Here is an 18,755-nt window from a genome sequence, read left to right as displayed (position 1 = left end):
GGTCATTTAGGGTTCGATTCCCTATGTTGATTCCCTATGTTTAATCCCTAAACGAAGAAATTTACAAAACTGTTTAAAAGTACATGCGTTTCTCTCAGCCATCCGCTCAATTAACCAGCATTCACTCCCAAACACTCGTCCAAAACGTTCATTCCGCAACCCAGACAACCCTTCACACTCGGATACAAAATTGAATAAATTCCATTCACACAACCACACATAGGGCAAAAATAGGGGCCAACCGCCAGCCTAAACTTTCCCAAAAATTTCCTTCTCACCTAAATCCAAACTATCCCCTCTAACCAACAACAAATTCTTCAAATCCTCTTAAACCAAATTAAAAATAAACCTCCTCCCCTCCCCCCAACAGTCTTTGGCTTGGGAGTAAAACCTTAAAAACATAGGTCGGCCCTTATGAGCTTGCTACTCTTGGATTTTTTGGTCATTTAGGGTTCGATTCCCTATGTTGATTCCCTATGTTTAATCCCTAAACGAAGAAATTTACAAAACTGTTTAAAAGTACATGCGTTTCTCTCAGCCATCCGCTCAATTAACCAGCATTCACTCCCAAACACTCGTCCAAAACGTTCATTCCGCAACCCAGACAACCCTTCACACTCGGATACAAAATTAAATAAATTCTCATTCACACATCCACACATAGGACAAAAATAGGGGCCAGCCGCCAGCCTAAACTTTCCCAAAAATTTCCTTCTCTCACCTAAATCCAAACAATCCCCTCTAACCAACAACAAATTCTTCAAATCCTCTTAAACCAAATTAAAAATAAACCTCCTCGCCCCCCCCCCCCCCCAACAGTCTTTGGCTTGGGAGTAAAACCTTAAAAACATAGATCGGTCCTTATGAGCTTGCTACTCTTGGATTTTTTGGTCATTTAGGGTTCGATTCCCTATGTTTAATCCCTAAACGAAGAAATTTACAAAACTGTTTAAAAGCACATGCGTTTCTCTCAGCCATCCGCTCAATTAACCAGCATTCACTCCCAAACACTCGTCCAAAACGTTCATTCCGCAACCCAGACAACCCTTCACACTCGGATACGAAATTGAATAAATTCCCATTCACACAACCACACATAGGGCAAAAATAGGGGCCAACCGCCAGCCTAAACTTTCCCAAAAATTTCCTTCTCACCTAAATCCAAACTATCCCCTCTAACCAACAACAAATTCTTCAAATCCTCTTAAACTAAATTAAAAATAAACCTCCTCCTCCCCCCCCCCAACAGTCTTTGGCTTGGGAGTAAAACCTTAAAGACATAGATCGGTCCTTATGAGCTTGCTACTCTTGGATTTCTTAGTCATTTAGGGTTCGCTGGACTTCCTTCCATACTGAAACGCTTTCACCCATTGGACCTTTTTCTTCATTCCACATCTCCGGAAGGCCACAAAGGTCCAGTATTTTCTTGGCCTAATTTAGCCACGAATCACTTCTACCGTCCTTCAGGCTCTCCAAATAAGCTGACATAAGAAGCCAAACTCTAGGTAGCCTTAATTATTTTCTCCTAGAATTTCACCATTCTAACCAATCTAACACTCATTAAAGTGAAAAGACCCAAATCTTTTTTCAGTACCACTGAACTAAATGAATCCTTCAAGTCTAAAATTATCTTAAAATATCTTAGCTGAACTACTTCTAGCTTAGCTGCTATAGCATAACCACCAAAGCTGAGAACCTCAATGTAGACTAGAAGCTACTTTTGTCTGGAAACCTCTTTTCTGGATTCTCATGTCAGCTAGCTGGCCTAAATTACTTCTCAAAATCATATTTATTAGCCTATTCCTTCAAAATTACAATCTTCTACATGCCTAGACATCCCCCTTAATACATCAAACTTAACACCCAAATAAACAAATTATTCTTTAAACTCTAACATCGTTCCTCCAAAATCAAAATCAACATCCCCTTTGCTCCTAAATACTAATACTACTGACTTCTTAGCGTTCAACTCTAAATCCTTCTTTTCTAAATAGTTTGTTATTATATCTAAATGCTTCTGAAGATTATCTCTACTGTCCACCACTATTGTCAACCTCCTATTTAAATAGGAGGTAACAACCTCCTATTTACCGAGTCAACAGCACTTTTCAGGTCTAAAAAGGCTACGAATAGCCGACCATTTTTCCCTCCAGCAAATTTCCTTCTCAGTGTATCCAAAGTATAAATATGGTCAACAGTGATGAATGTCGATCTGAATCCCGCTTGCATCGGGCTAAGTATTTCTTCCTTTTCTAACCAATCTCTTAGCCTACATTCAAGAACCATGCAAAATAATTTGCTTACCACATTTGCCATAAAGATAGACCTAAAGTTCTCATGTAACTTCCTATTACCTTTCTTAAAAAGGGGCACTGCTACCGAAGTGTCCCATGAGCGAGGCCAACAAGCTTTCTCCATTACAAACGAGAAAACTGCGCCCAACTTGGGTACTAGAGTTGTCCTTCCTAACTTCAGGGATCTTGCATAAAATTAGTGTTAATATGTACGCTCTAGTATGGTTAGCTATGATTTTAAAATCTTTTGAACATGCAATAAACTATTTAGTAGATTTTCAAATTTTGTTAAAATATTTTCCTTGTTGTAAACCCTGTCGGGTTTTCCTTTAAATTCAAACAGAAAAAAGGGCTAAAGTAGGCCGTCAATCGTATCAATGAACGATTGCAGTTGCTGTTATATTTGCACAAAATTTTGTGTCTCTCGAAATTTACACCTGTGATTAACTTTTCAACTAAAATTTTCTGGAAAAATCGCCTAGCAGCTTAATAAACATTGAATTTTTTTCGGCTTTAGTAATTACTCGACTAAGCGTCAATAATTACTGTGACAGGTGAATATTGCCCCTATGTGAACATCCGTGTGAGCCTAGGACTACTAAAAACTTGATTTAGCACTTGGTCGATGAATAACCAGCGAGCTTTACTTATACTAGTAGCTGGATAATCGTAATATTTACAAAAAAATTGTTTTTTTAAGTAAAATAAATAAAAATTACAAACAAAATTTAGGAAAGCGCAAGGCTATCATTATTCAAGTAATTAAAAATAAAAGTTTACTGCTGAAATGTGAAGTATTCCAAATGTCGGTCGAGCAAAAATCCCAAAGACAAGACTCGAATTCAATTTCAAGTGCCCCATATTGAAGAATTGGAATTGATCATTTAGTGAGGGAAAGGTAGAATACTGCTCAGTGATAAAATAAACTAAATTACCATACATCCTTCTGCTACTTCAAGAGGCACACGAAGCCAAGGTAAAAAAAAAAAAGGTGCCCCGCTAGAGTCTCTCGGATATATCTGGTAAATCAGCGTGTTCCAAATCTGCCTTTTGTTATTTTTTTCTGTCTAGCTGATATTTAGTATTCTCTGGAAGCAATTCTTTTCGTACTCATTGCGGGTTTTCTGTTGCTCGTAAGTAGGTTTCAGACATTCGGTTGCATATGATTGAACCTATAGAACTTTGCTTCAGAACACTAAAACTGGAGTTTTTGCTGAAGCAAATAATTGACTGATTTCATCACCAGTCGGAGACGTTGATAGGCTGACCTATTTGCAGTTATACATATCTTGCTCAAAATTGTGACTGCGTCTGACTGTACTCCCAAGGTATCTGAAGTGAGTAACTTGCTCTGTGATTTAATTTTCCAGCTGAATACAGTTAGTGATTGATATTGCTTTGGTTTTAGGAGTATTTTTATGTGGCCCAAACTGTACTAATTTGCCGGACTAATTGATCAGTTGTCCATTTACTCGTCTAAATATACAATCGACTTTGAGAATGAACAGGGATGGTGGTAATACGCATGACTGTTTTACTGTTTTTATTGAAATGTCTCTGCTTGAGATATTCTCAGGGACAGATTTAGGGGGAGGGGTGGTCAAAAGGGGACAAGCGCCCTGGGGGTGGCAAAACAGGATAAGATTGTAATATTTATGGGCAAAAATTGTAATGCTTACAGTATTGATGGTACACCAGGGCCGGCAAAGTCTACAGACATAGTAGGCATCGCCTCGTAAAGTAACTTGTTCTGTATGTCTGAGTTTCCAGTTAATATGTTGCATGTTGTCTGATCTAGCGGTTATTTTCACTTGTTTATCTATTTCCTTATGAACTGAAGTCTTCACTTCTTCAAAGGAATGGTTGCTACTAAGAATGTTTTGTCCTAGTCTCCTGTATTAAGTATCGTGTCTTTTGAGATATCCGGTGCTTTTTTTTATATTGATAACTTCTACACCTGTATCTGTATGCTTCTTGTGGATATCCGGAGTTTTTTAACGTCTTTGACAATCCAGCAAGTGCCTGGAATCTTTTGAACAATTTACTCGAAAATGGTTTCTGGTATCTTTATTGCTCAATTTCTCTGCATCAAGCTTCTTTGGTGTTTTTATAACTTTTGCGATCTATTTGAGTGAAGTTTTAGCTTGAGCTTTGCATCCGCAAGTCTGTATTATGATCCAACTTCATCATCTTTTAATTTTCGCAGATCATTCAGGCTTGTAATTTATCTTCTTCGAATCAAAAAATGAGCTTTACTTTTTACAATGCGATTTGAGAGATTCGTGTGCACTTATGTACTCTTATGTGCAAACAAGGTGCCTCAAATGAGGAGATTGTTTTATAGGACAAACCTAACTAATACATCCGTGTCCTTGTTGCCCCGGGGCGTCGGGAGAAAATAATGTGCCATGGCCCACTTATTATTCTGGCTCCAGCTATGTAAGTGATGTCGTAGGGAGGACTGGTATCAGGCACGTGCTGTAGGATTTCTCAGATATGGCCTTTGGTTATATCATCTTCATATTTTTTTTTTTTAGTATTTGTATTTTTTCTAAGATGAATATAGTTAAGAGAATCATCTCATTGATTAGTTTCCACGAGCATAGGTGTTTTCTGCCTTTGGATTCGACATAACTGCAACTGTAGTTGTGTGGCTTTCCGATCTGCCACTGTAGATTCTAGCTGTGTTTTTCAGCCTCTTCTCCACTGTCTAACGTTGTGGCTGCCAGGATGTCTTAACGTTGTGGATGCCAGGATGTCTAGCCCAAGCCTCGCACCCTTGTAGAACTTGTTCTGGTTTTCACAAGGCTGATTGACTTCTTATATTCTAAGAAAAGAGTTGAACCTATTTGTTCACTGAGGCTGCATGAGTAGTTATGGAGTTTTAAGTGGGGGCCATGGCCTTTTGACATTTCTTAACGTAATTAGTTTATATATATATATATATATATATATATATATATATATATATATATATACTATACTATATATATATATCCATATATATATATATCTATGAATGATTTCATGCTATACTAAATATATGTCGACTCCAGTGATAGATATATATCTATGATAGGGTATGGTATGATATATATATATATATATATATAGAAAAAAGAGTGGTGGCTAAACACGCTGTTTTCACCTCCATTATGTTTTTGTTATGATACAAAGTAGTGGTAAAAAGGGAATTAAGTTTTTTAGGGATTTTGCTTGGAGTGTTTTGGAGAACGTTTTACATCCGTAAGCACTGTGGAATTGTTTAAAAAAAAAAATTAAAGACAGGTTTGGTTTTTAACAGATAGGTTCTGTTGTTTACTAATTTCTGCTTTCATTTCAGGGGAAGCTACAGAGAAAGTACTTTCTTCTAACAATAGTACTTTTTATGGCACGCCAAAGAGTAGTATTAGAGATACGCCGAAAAGTTGTGTGAAAGAAACGCCGGTAAAAGGCTCAAAATTTTCGTCTCTCAGCTCATCTGGACCTTTACCACGACATGTTGTCACTGAAGCTAGACCAAGCCCGGAGAGACTTGATGGACAAATCCGTGCCCTCAGTGCTACCCATAGTCTGGCCGTACAAACAACAATGGAACAATATAGGTAAATACTGCAATGGATTTTTTAAATCGTATTGAGATTCATATGCGTCAGAGGTACTACTGCCACGGGAAACTGGTAAAAAATAAACTAAGATTTTAGTGCAATTTGGTTGGGATTAAACTACTTGCAACATTGATAGTACAAGATTACTCCCTATAGTTTAAATAATTCAAAACTAGCTTAATATTAATATATTAAAAACTGTGTTTCAAAAGTCTAACCTGATTCGGACCCAGCTTGATATTTTCTGAAAGTAGACAGATTCTTTATTTTAAATATGGTTTTCATTTACTACAAGATGGCTAGGGATAGGCTAATATGTTACACATAGGCTTACAAAAGTACATTTACCAATATGCAAATATGACTTTTGTGCCATTTGGTGGAAATGGTTCTTTTATTTTAGCCTAAGGAAAAGCGAAAATAGTAATAGATTTTTAAAAGTGCTAATACTTTATTTGGGTTTTTATAATTAAATTCATTATTTGCTGGATAATGTCAAATGGCCTACTTTGGAGCCGGCGATAAAAGAATTTTGTAATAATGGACCTAAAGAAGGAACTCGAACCATTTTATTTTAAGCCCTGAAACACCATCTGTTGGATATTTTGTTGCTTAGAGGTGGCAGTAATAACCCATGGAATTGTACCGTTTCCTCTTACTGCTGAGAAAATCCTCCTTGCACTATGAAAAGAGTGGGAAATTTCCACCGGCAAATTCTGTAAAATATTATGCGTGTGCTTGTGAACTCTTAAGTAAGCTTATTTTTAACTTGTTTTGAAATTTTCTAGGTTAACTTTGTGGTTATGTCGTTTGTAGTTTTTAATTCCTTTAAGGTCAACGTTTAAATGTTAAGGATCTGATTCAGTAGTTACTTTTGCTCTTTCAAAATGCCCCAAAGTCCGCTTTTTCTAAGTTAAATTGTTTTAACTAATAGTAATGGTACGTTCAGACGTAACGGTCTATCGTTGGCTTAGCCTGGAAAGCGTGGCTGTTTTCTTTCTTCTTGTTTTTCAAGTAGACAATAGTTTGTCTGACTGTTTTTCTCTCCATATCCTCCGCTCATGTTACCTAGGCTTACATAGTGTTAAAACAAAAGAAGTTTAAAAAGAAAATTGACAAAGCTATATTAAAACCGATAACGAGCAGACATAAATATACCTAATAAATCAAGCTCAAAATGAACAGAAATACTGTAAATTCATAAATAAAAATTAAAACGAATAGAAATTAGATGTGACATATGAAGTCAAACTTAATTTAGTAGAGATTATAGCAAATAATATTTGGGCTGCCGGCCCCCTAAAATTTGCTTAGGTATGAGTGTGATTTATTGACAACCAAACAGCTTGATTTAAAAATTGTTGATTGACATTTTAAAAGTTTTGTTTTTATCAATTTCTGATACTTTTGGATAAAATTGGACTTAGAGAAATATAGGGTCGACAAAGCTGTTGTTTTAAAATAGTACAACATTTAATCGTAGATTTATTTGTTCTAAGAAATTGTTTCTACTAAACTTGATGAGCATGTTGATAGATGTGGGTTGTTTTGTTTTGGCGTGTTCTTTCCTATGGTTATAACAAAAAAGACACCTGTTTAAAATATATTTCATTGTCTATCCAGTTCAGTCAGTTTGGCTAAAGGCTAGACATGTTGCTCAACAAACCGTCAATTTATATTTTGAAAGTCATATTTTTGTGTCGAATTTTTATGCATCTGAATGAAATTAAATTAAACGAAAAAATTAGTGCTGAAATTTTATCGTTTTAAAAGTTAAACCAAATTGATTGTTATAAATCTATTTACTTTCAGAAGCGTTTATTGTGTTTTTTTCTCTTTTTTTGTTCTTCGTTCTTTTTGATGATTATGACAGAGACATCTGTTCAAAATGTGTTCAGCTTTTAATAAAGCACATATATTGCTTATGCTTCTTGGAGGTTGGAGGGGGGGGCTCAACACTCTTATATATGTGATAATTTAAGTTTGTTTTGTTTGATTATTCATTTTAATTTCTGTTCGTTATAGGTTTAATTTGGGTGTTTCTAATAATTATGGTTTTGGGGTATGTTGCCGATTATTGTTTATGACCAGATAGTGTGGTTAGTATCTGAACTCAGCGGCTTCTACAGAAAATACGCACCTCAAGACGGATTGATCAATATGACATTTAATTATGTAATGACGCATATTATTCTTACTTCAGGCCAGGGTTGCCACCCGGGCAGAATAAGAATCACTAATTTTAGTGATTCTTTGGTTGATTTAGTGATTTTCTTAAATAATCTTAGTGATTTATGTGCTGATTTAGCGATTTTTTTTTGTTTAGGCAATATAAAAATTCGCTAGAAATAGTGATAAATCACTAGGGATGGCAACCCTGGTTCAGGCCAAAATAATGGCTTTGACTTGTCTTTGGGCCATATCATAAAGTTTGTGAACTGAAGTGCATCCCAGGCACAGAGACGTGGAACCAGATGAGCTAGGTCCATGATTTGAAGCAAGGGGGCATAGTCAGAGCTACAGAACGCAGTGTCAAATTACACGATGAAGACACAAATTCATGCATCGATGCCGCATATAGTGTGTACCGCCTTCAGCGAATCGCGAAAGAAAAAACAAGTAAAGCGCTCAAATATCCCATCATTAAAACTGAGGTTGTTAAAATGGTGTTTTTATATGTCTCCTGCTAAGATCTCCATGTGTGGACAGCTGTTTTAAGCCCTGTGTTCCTCTATTTTTTATTTCTACCTGTTTAGATTGTATATAAAAAAATATGTATGTATTTAAATTAATTTGACTTGATTTAAAATCTATTTATAGACTGATTTGGTAATTTGGCTACCCACCATTATCGGATTTTTGTTTTGTCCCAATGATTTAGCTAAGTGCAGTTATTAGAAATGCAAGCAAACGTAACTTAATTTTTCACACTCTTGTCCTTTTATTTTTAGGCTTCTACTTGATGAAGTGAAAGCGATCAAAGCTTCTATCCCGAATATTAAGGAAATGAATGTGATGAATGATCAAAAATTTCAAATATTAGAGGTATTATGAGACAAACTTTTGGAATAGCTTCCTTTTTTCTTGAAGATTTTTTTTTTTTTTTTTTTTTGCAGAACTAAAAACTAAATTTCTGTTCTAGGCACAGTCTGAATAATCGAGTATATCTGCGAGCATTTTTTTAAAAGATTAAGTTCATGTTCTAACAATAATTGTTCTAAAACCTAAATTCCTGGTTTTGCTCTACTAATGTAAAAAGGGAGAGGAAATTCAGCCCTCTTTGCTGTCATTGTTACTGTTAGGAATGGTAATCCCAGAATGCTCTCCTTGGCATAGACTTTGCCTATGGACATTTTGGGGGAAGGGCGAGTTTCACTGTTCCCGATGCCTATGTAGGTACCTGAAAGCGCTTAATATTTATATCTGAAACTGTCCTCTCTGATAATTCGACAGCTAGGAAGTTTTTGGGAAATTACGTGTGTTAAATGTTTAATATGGAATCAAAGAGTGTGGGAAACTGGTAAGAGAGGAAAATCGAGTTCGTAAAAAACAACCGAAATGGAAATGTTAGTTTTCTTGCTTTTTCTTTGCAGTGGTCCAAGGGTAGAAATCGCTTCTGGCAAATGTGCACAGATATATATATATATATATATATATATATATATATATATATATATATATATATATATATATATATATATATATATATATATATATATATATATATATATATATATATATATATATATATATATATATATATATATTGTGAGGAGCATCAGAGGCAATCAACCAAGCCTTTCGCCCAGTCAAGACCTATAGCTTTTCAGAGAAAAGGGGATGTCAGAAGATGAGTGATTACAAGCAACCCGTACCACAACCTAACTTCAGTTTTCCTTTTCTTAATTTCAAAGTCTATATTTCAGGAGGGCTTTCTGCCACCAACACACTATTTGATAATAATAATACCTGTTTAAATGAGTATTAGCAGTGGGACTAGTTGTTCTTGTTTGAAGAAGGGTTTTTCGTACCTTAACAATGAGGGTGTGTAAGGTAGTAACGCGGACAACTGTAAATCTTGGCAAACAGAACAATGGCTATTTATTACCATGATGTGCTGGACAATCAAACAATTGAACACTCGAAAAGATAGTGGTTATCGCATGATCAAGGTTTGACTTCGACCCTCGAGAGTAATATATGTACCCAAATAGTTGAGATGCGTTACACATATGGTATCCATGGCGACCTGAAGAATCAGCAATATTAGCATTAAAGCCACAGCAACAATCCACTACACTGACAAGTCACGTGTCGCATGGAAGTAAATGTTAAAGGAACTGTTGCTATGAGCTGCATCCCATAGTATTTTACCATCAATATTAATTTTAGAGGAGAGTGGAAATAACTTAAATAGTTTTTGATTTCAAATCTGATCACTTTGACCAAATTTCTCACTTAAAACGGACCAGGCTCCGTCTCGGTTACAAAGGTTCAGTTGCTTGTGCAGAATTTTTTTCGCTTGAATCAAAGATACAGCAAAACCATTTACGTATCGGAAGCTTCATTTCTTATTATTTTTATGATTGAAGAAAAGAGGAGATGAAAAGTATTTTGGAAAAAAGAACAGAAACTCTTAAGCATTGTGAAAACCAAAAAAGACTGGGGAAACCAAATAAATTAATCGATAAAACTTGTTGAGCTTGAAGGGGTTTGCTTTTGATGCACGTTTTACAGTAGGTGTCTAACTGTGCCTTCTAAATTGCTGCATCTGAAGGCTCAAGATAATCCACTGTCTTTTATTTCAAACTCGACTTAAAAATAGGAGAACGTTGCCAAGAATTAGAAATAGGATTCAGCCTTATAATATTATCAGCCAATATTGCAGCAATTTTATTCACTCGTTTCGTCTGATCGTAAAATGAAATTGACTGTTTCTTAGTATCCTTTTTACGTTTATTACGAAAAGACAGCGTGACATTCGAAAATATTAAGAAGAGCAAACGATAGAACTCAAAGATAGAGCCGAATGGAAAAAGAAAGCTTCTGATGCCTCATAGCTGAAAAGGGAAAAGAGAATTAGCGTACAAGAGGGAAAAATTTTGTTGTCAACCACTGAGTGCCACGTCACCGAATTCCTTCCTTTAAATGACACTCGTCAGAGAAGTCTCTTCTTTTTATTTATTTATGAGCACGTGTTTAATAAAGTCGGTCTTATTTTTTATTATTTTTTTTTTCAGGATCATATAAAAGAATTGACCAAGCAAATCGGAGATTTGACGTTGAAAATAGTCAGGAGATCCAGAAGCCGCAGACAAAGTGAATCAATTGCCAACGAAGAAGACTTGTATGAATATGATGACTATGTTGAACAATATGATGAGGATGAAAATCTTGAGGCAATTGGAGCCGCACCTAGACGCAGGCCAAGAGCTCCGCCACAGCAGCGTCAAACCCCTCAACTGCCACCGACCCAACCTGGTACTTTTCCTGGATTTCCGTATCCTCCACATATGCTTGCTCTGATGGCGTAAGTTGTCTTGAGTTCGGTCTTTTTTCGTCTCTTTGGGTCAAACAAAAACTTATTAGGTGTGCTTTGGATCGTCGGATTTTGCACAAATAAAATGTAAGGACATTCGCGACCAAAAATATGCTACTACTACTATTGACAGCCCGCTGCAGCACCAAGCCACATGAAACTAACATCGCCACGCATGCTCCTCCATCCCAATCTATTCCAAGAATACCTCTGTACACCCTCTCAGGAAGTTCCCACTTCCCTTAATTCTTTCCTTACGACCTCCTCCCACCCCATTCGTGAACGATCTGCTGTTCGTGTGGCCCTAGATGGTTTGCCGAAAAGGATGATCTTTGGCAACCTGTACCCCAAGGAATCCGTAGACAATGTCTCTGGAAAACATCTAACAAATCCTCCTCCGTCTTTTGGAGCACCCTCGTCTCAGAAGCGCCCATACTTGGCCACTGTCATCATGTAGCTTACAATATTTTAATTTTGGTTCGCACGCTTATCTTTTTAATCGTGCAAACTTCTTTCAACTGCAAAAAATCACCCTTGACTTTGGCTATTCTACTTTTAACATCTTCACTGTTTCCGCCATCCTTGCTAATCATACCCACTAATTTAAGGTATAATTATGAATAGGCGAAAAGAAAAAACTGAAACGACTTTAATTAAATAACAAACGTTATTCGGTGAGAATTTATAATGAAAAGAAAAAAAAAGAGAAGGAGAGTAACAAGAATAGGGGAAAGGGAATAACAGAAAAGAAAAGTAAAAAATTCAGAATCGCTTACATTACTAGATACAAAAAAATGAAGCCGGGAAAGTCATTTTCCATATTCAAATCTAAGTAAAAACTGTCAAACTTTAAGCACATAGAAATTACCTAAATATGAGGGAGGCTGCCACCCTCTTTGGTTTGCACTTTTTCCGCTAAATTCTAAACTTTCATTATAGCAGTGTGAGAATGATTGTTCATTTGTATGTCATATGGATGGGAGCCTTTCTGACAATTTTGATCTTTACGTAATGCCCGTCATAAGGACGTAATGCCCGTCATGCCCGTCATAAGACTCCTCCTATCATCCCTCATATGTAACTAAACATGCAAATCTATTCTTCTATCATACGCTCAAAATTATACTCCTGCAATAAGAGAAAATCTGTTGTTCTTTCATTAACAATTCTCAAAAATCTCTTCAATCTATTCCTTCAAAGGAAGGGAGATTGGAGTAAATTGCTTTCCTCTCCAGCAGATTGGTCCGATGGACCTATCACGAAAAGAAAACTTGGACATTAAAACAAATCTTTCAGAGATACTGACCTAACCCTCCACAGAGAATTATACAACTCCCTATCCCTCCCCCAACTATAATGTGGCACATAAATGAATACAGTGTTATATGTTTCAGCTCAATCAAACGATTCTTTTGAATTATTGTCTCTTAGTCCATGATTTTATATCTTAAATTAAAAAAAAAAAAATTCAACTGAAAGTAAGGAGCAAGATTAAAACTTAAAATGAACAGAAATTATTACGAATATGAGGAGGGGTCGCCCCCTCCTCAATACCTCTTTACGCTAAAGTTTGGTTTTGTGTTCTAATTATTTAAGGATGACTCATGAAACACGAGAGCCGTGTAATTAGAATAATAAGCTTTTTTTAAGTTAAGAAAAACTTTAGCGTAAAGAGCGAGGTATTGAGGATGGGGGTAACCCCTCTCATATCCGTAATAATTTCTGTTTGTTTTAAGTTTTAATGTTGCTCTTTACTTTCAGTTGAAAAAAAAACTTGTTTTTTTATTTCTGTTCGTTTTTAAATAACCCCGGGGAATCCAGCTCTCCGTCCATGGAATATTCCCCCCCCCCCCGAAAAGTATCTGTATGCTCACAATAGCCAATACGATATGTAAAAAATGGGCTACGTTCATCACTTGTACCCCTTCCCCCGGGGGCTGTGGGGGTAAAGTCATCCTCAAACAGATAGTTATTAGATCTTTTGACAATGTTGACTAAAATGGCTGTCTCAAAATTTTGATCGGAAGACTTTGAGGAAAAAATGGACGTGGGAGGGGGGCTAGTCACCCTCCAATCTTTTCAATCTCTTAAAAAGGGCACTAGAACTTTTAATTTCCTTTTGAATCCCTTTCCCATTATTCTTGGATTATTGGTTCGATGCGATCACCCCTAGGGAAAAAAAAAACAACAAACAAACAAATCAACACGCATCCGTGATCTTACTTCTGGCAAAAAAAAAAATCCACATTTTTACAGAGGGGAGCTTAAAACTTCTACAATAGGGTTTTCGGATACGCTGAATCTGATGGTGTGATTCATTAAAATTCCTTTAATTTTAGGGGGTGTTTTCTCCCTTTTTCGAAAATCAAGCAAATTTTTTCAGGCTCTTAGCTTTTGATAAGTAGCACTAAACTTGATGAATTTTATATATATGGAATCCGCATTATAAGCCAATTCTTTTGATATATTTATTGATGTCAAAATTCAGTTTTTTAGATATTTGGTTACTATTGAGTCGTATCGCTCCTTACTTACAGTTCGTTATCACGAACTGTTTGATACTTTAAATATACTTCAGGACAGAAATCACCACCCTCTACATGTAGGACCTCAGAAATGGTAGTTTGCATACAAAGTTGCTTGGTTTTTTAAACAGATTGGCTATTTCAAGAGTTTTGTTCGATGGCATTTGGCCGTGTTCGGACCAAATTTGCGTTTTGTTGCAAGTTGCTTCAACTTGATATCTTGTGTTGCTCTTCGTTACTTCATTCTTTCTTTTTTCGTTTTTTAGTTTGTTTGGAAGATTATTGGGGACTTAAAAGAGAAAAAGGCCTTGGAGATAAAGATTTCTGTTAGAATTAGTTTTTGTTATATATGTTTCTTTTCTACCTGCAACAATGATCTCAGACTTGTAATTAACACGCCCAGAAATCTTTAAATACCAGCTTGGCTGGAAATCAAACACTTTTTTAAAATTAGTATAATTTGATTTCTACGATCTCAGTTATTTTTCAAAGCTGTCATTTTACAACTCAGGACCGTCTTATAAATCGTTTCTAAACAATCAGGAGTCAAAAAGGGCACAACATGCCTGTATGTGCTAAGTTGAGTTAGGGGTGTTGGAGCGAGACATGGGCCCATGGACCCTATCCTGTGCCCTTCAATTATGCAGACTTTTTTTAAATAAAGTGTTGCTTGTCGACATTTTTTGGTGCTCAACTTTTTTTGTTTTTCTTTTTTGGACGTCCTTAAGCCATATTTTTGATTAATAATTGTACTCAGACTCGTAATTAGTAATTTGTAAATACCAGTTTTGGTGGAAATCAAATTATATATATTTGTGGAATGTTGGTTTTTTTTTTATAGTCGCGCTTTCATTTTTAAGATTTTTTATGGCTAGTATTCCATCATTTAGGACCATTCCCTAAATTTTTCTGAAACACTCTGAGTCGAAAGAGGCACAACATGTATATATGCATGAATTTGGGGTTGGGGGAGTTTGAGAAGCCATGGCCCCAAAGCCCTCACTTGGGCTCTATGATCATAATGATTGACAATCCTTGTATGACTTTGATTTCAACAAGGTGTAATTTATCAACGTTTCTATTAAAATGTATATGTCAAGCCTCTATTTTAAATTGTCTGTTTGAATAATTTAGGGCACTTGTCCCTGGTGATGAATCGTTCATGTCGCCCATAGAGACACAATTTTTGGAATTTCGATCGTTTTTGTGGCTAAAACAGCTTTTTTGAATTTTGATTCTATATCATGTAGGGCTGTGTGGCAAATGGGGTGTTAAAGGAATGGTAGGTTGCTCCTTGTTCTCTGTTGGCTCTTCAAAAGGTCACTGAAACAGAACTTACGATCGAATGAGCTCTTCCTCAGTTTTCCATGATCATCCGTTCTAAAGAGTCTGCAGCGATACTGAAGAGAAGAACCATTTTTGTCAATGGCAACCGGTACAGATCTAATTTATGTGAGTTCCTGTGGCTAAAACTTGAAACCATAGATATTAAAAACTTATTTTTACAACAGGATGAACCTGCGTGCCACGCATCTGCTGCTACTTTTCTGAAGGAGAAGTTTCGCAGCCAGATCATCTCAGGACGAAGATGAATAAATTGGCTGGCACGGTTGTGGGGTTGACCTCCTATTTACTTTTTTCTTTGGGGTTAGATTAAGGCTCATGCCTATTTTAATGATCCATGAACTTGGGAACATTTGGAGGTGATTATTTTTCAGGTTATAGCAGGCACAACTTTACTAATATCGGAGAGAACGATCTATGATTGGGAACATTGTATGTGTCAGTGTGCTCAGAGCCTAAAAGAAAGAAATAATATTTCTTTTACAATCAACTGGGAGTTGTAATTTGGCCAAGTTGTTTAAGCTGTTTTGTGCTGTAAAATACGAAGCAAAAATATAATTACTCTTTTGGTACATAACTTTTTCATTTTTACATTTTTAGTGCGTTATCGACTTTTTTTCCGATACTATATATGCTCTTGAACGCTGGACACGCGAAAACGAAATGTTCTAACGGGTGTAGTGTAGTAATACCCGAACAGTATGGGGAGAAAACATTATTTTTCCTATTGAGGAAATAAGGCTTGAGGTGTTTGGCGTCCAAAGAAAAAACTCATTTGCCTGGAAATTACTGTTAGGATTTGCATGTAAAATAAATCGGAATTTTTAAAATACATATTCCACAATCAATATACATATATTGCAGAGCTTCCTATCCAAATTTGACTTGACTTTAAAGTGTTATTTTTCAGGGACCCAAATTTACAAGCACAACTGGCACTTAGCTACGGCACATTTGGAAGCGTATTCCCTTGGCTTCAGCAGCAGCAATATCAACTTGGTCTTGCTGGTCTTCAAGGTACATCGGGGCTGCAAGGCCCCCAAAGTGTCCATCCACTGCAGACACAGCCTCAAGTTGTTCCTCAACCTGCTCCTGTTCCACAGCCATCCGTTGTTGCTCCAAGTACAGCTCAGCCAAATGCATCTACGATTGTTCAACCCTCTCCACCCAAGACCGATCTTCTAACAGTATTGTTGAATAAGCCTGTAGAGAGCAAAATGCCTCAGAATGTTGTTATTTCCACTTCTGCAACTTTGCCAAGTGCAACAGTTAGTGCTCCTGTCTTGGCGCCGGTTACAATTCCTCCTCACCATCGTCTCGGCACAGTCGCGCCCCAGAAGCAACCTAATAGCTATCAAATAGCTTTACCTGATACAGCTAAAATTATTACATCTTCGCCTCTTGACGGAAAACAAACAACGCCAGTTAGACCTCCGGATGTAAGTATCTTGTAGTAGAAACTTAATATTGTCCTTCTCTGTCTCCTTCATTTATAGCGAATATTGTTGAATGTCTTCATTTCAGGGTGTTTGAACAACAACCAATTACATTAGTTCATTTATAATAATAATTGGAACATACGAGTTCAGGTTTAGCAGTTAACGAACGGATTGGGCTCTTTCTCTCTGTTTTTTGTCGCTAAAGGTATTGGTAAGAGTGAAGGTTGTTTTTACCAAATTTGTTTCGTTTAATAATGCACAATTGCGACCCTTTTTCTTGCGAAATATAGTATTCAACCGCAAAAAGTGTCATTGTCTATTGGTTGAGAATTTGAGTGTTTCTAACGCAATTTGGTGGTACAGTATTTGAATAAATCTAAGAGGGTTGTCTGAAAGTTTTCGCTTTATCCCTAGATAGTATCGCTACTAGTATCCCTAGATAGTATCGATACTAGTATCCCTAGATAGTATCGATACTAGTAGCGATAGTATCGCTACTCGAGTCGTCTTTCTAGTAAAAGGAGTTTTGAAGCTTACCGAAATTCCTTGCCGAATCGTAAATTTGTTTGCTGTCTCGGAACGCGGAAAAATGAACAGCATATTAATTATTTTTAGAAAAGTTTTGAAATTGCTGGTACTGTACAGATATCAAAAGGAAATATGAATACATTTTGAATGAGAAATTGCGTTAGATGAGTGCTATACGTTTCGACTGCAAATTAAAACAAATTCGCTCGACGCTAATCAAATACTGCTATGTGTGTGTTACGGAAATTAAAATGAGATTTCTATGTCTGTACGGTATAGTTAATGGAAATGGACTCATCGTTACATGTCTGAGTTAAAGCAACGGCCAATCTTAGGTACAGATGTTGGTTCTTTAACTCTGATGAAGACGGGTTCGTCACGTCGGCATGAAAAGTCATTGCGTCATTTGTGGGATATAATAGTATTGTTATTGATCATTTAATTGAAAAAAAATAAAACAATAACTAAGGAGTGCCATTTTAATCTTCTAACGAAAGTGGACACTAAAATTCCGGAAAGCAAGCCCAGCTTGAGAAGAAAAGAATAACATTTTATTAGGGTAATATAAATGACCAAACAAGCGCTTGTGATAGGATAATCTTGTAATTTAAAAGCCGTGGAACATCTACCCTAGTCCCTAGACTTTGGTTTCTCGCACTTCCGTATTTTCCCATTACTCGTACGTTACCTCGTTTGCTAAAGTTGTCTTGTCGAATCAAAAAGTGATTGTTGTTGTAAACGACCGTTTTGAAATTTGTCTGGAAGAGCATTACAGAGATGCATAAAGGCACTGAGACATCAATGGATAAGATATTTTAATGCTAAAGGGAATTACGCTGATAAATAACATTGTTATAACAGTTATTTCCAACATCAAGCCAGGAACTTGTTCAGACCATCCTCGTACTAGCACATAAACGAATATAAAACATTTTTGGAGAAAGAAAACATATTGGCGAATTTATCAAGGCCTAATATGTTACCTTGTCTGTTAGTGTAGGGGGGACAAGGGTGGGCGCGGTCTCCTCCCAGATATATTTGAGGCTAAAAATCAGCTTTGTCCGTTTTAAACCCGTCCCAATTAACAAATTCATTTATAAGATTAACTCTTGATACATTTTTGAATGTGTGCATCAATAATAGATTATTCTGCGCCCTCCCCCTACCCTCTTTCAGAAACTGGTTCAGATTACTTTCAACAAGAACAATCCGTTAAATTGAGCCAAAAATAACTTTCTCGGTGGTTTGGGTAACTTTATGGGCATATCTGCGTATTAGACGTAGAAGAGATCCCTTCAAGATTGAAATTGAGGACCCCCCCCCCCCCGATAAATTATAAATATCCTCTTGGGCCATTAATGGCACAAGGTGTCAAATGGACATTTCAGTTCCTGAGTCTTTTTTTACTGGAACAGTTAGCCGCCTTATTGCCCAGGCTTGTGGTCTGTGGGAATCGGACCCCAGTTTCCGTATGACAA

The 18,755-nt window shown here is 36.5% G+C and overlaps 1 protein-coding gene across 2 annotated transcripts in view; it reads left to right on the top strand.

Annotated features, from left to right (window-relative positions):
• Nup358 (nucleoporin 358) overlaps positions 1-18,755 on the top strand; it is a 106,347-nt gene that overhangs the window by 43,195 nt on the left and 44,397 nt on the right. For both annotated transcript variants that reach the window (XM_089094462.1, XM_089094461.1), the window contains exons 10-13: positions 5,638-5,899; positions 8,854-8,947; positions 11,143-11,432; positions 16,221-16,749. In XM_089094462.1, coding sequence (XP_088950588.1) covers positions 5,638-5,899; positions 8,854-8,947; positions 11,143-11,432; positions 16,221-16,749 — 1,175 coding nt within the window. The remainder of the gene's footprint in view (positions 1-5,637; positions 5,900-8,853; positions 8,948-11,142; positions 11,433-16,220; positions 16,750-18,755) is intronic.

Source organism: Artemia sp. Qi Xiang Cuo, chromosome 9 (assembly GCF_049724085.1).
Source record: "Artemia sp. Qi Xiang Cuo chromosome 9, ASM4972408v1, whole genome shotgun sequence".
In the NCBI taxonomy this organism is placed as follows: Eukaryota; Metazoa; Arthropoda; class Branchiopoda; order Anostraca; family Artemiidae; genus Artemia; species Artemia sp. Qi Xiang Cuo.
This window is presented reverse-complemented; position numbering and strand designations above follow the sequence as displayed.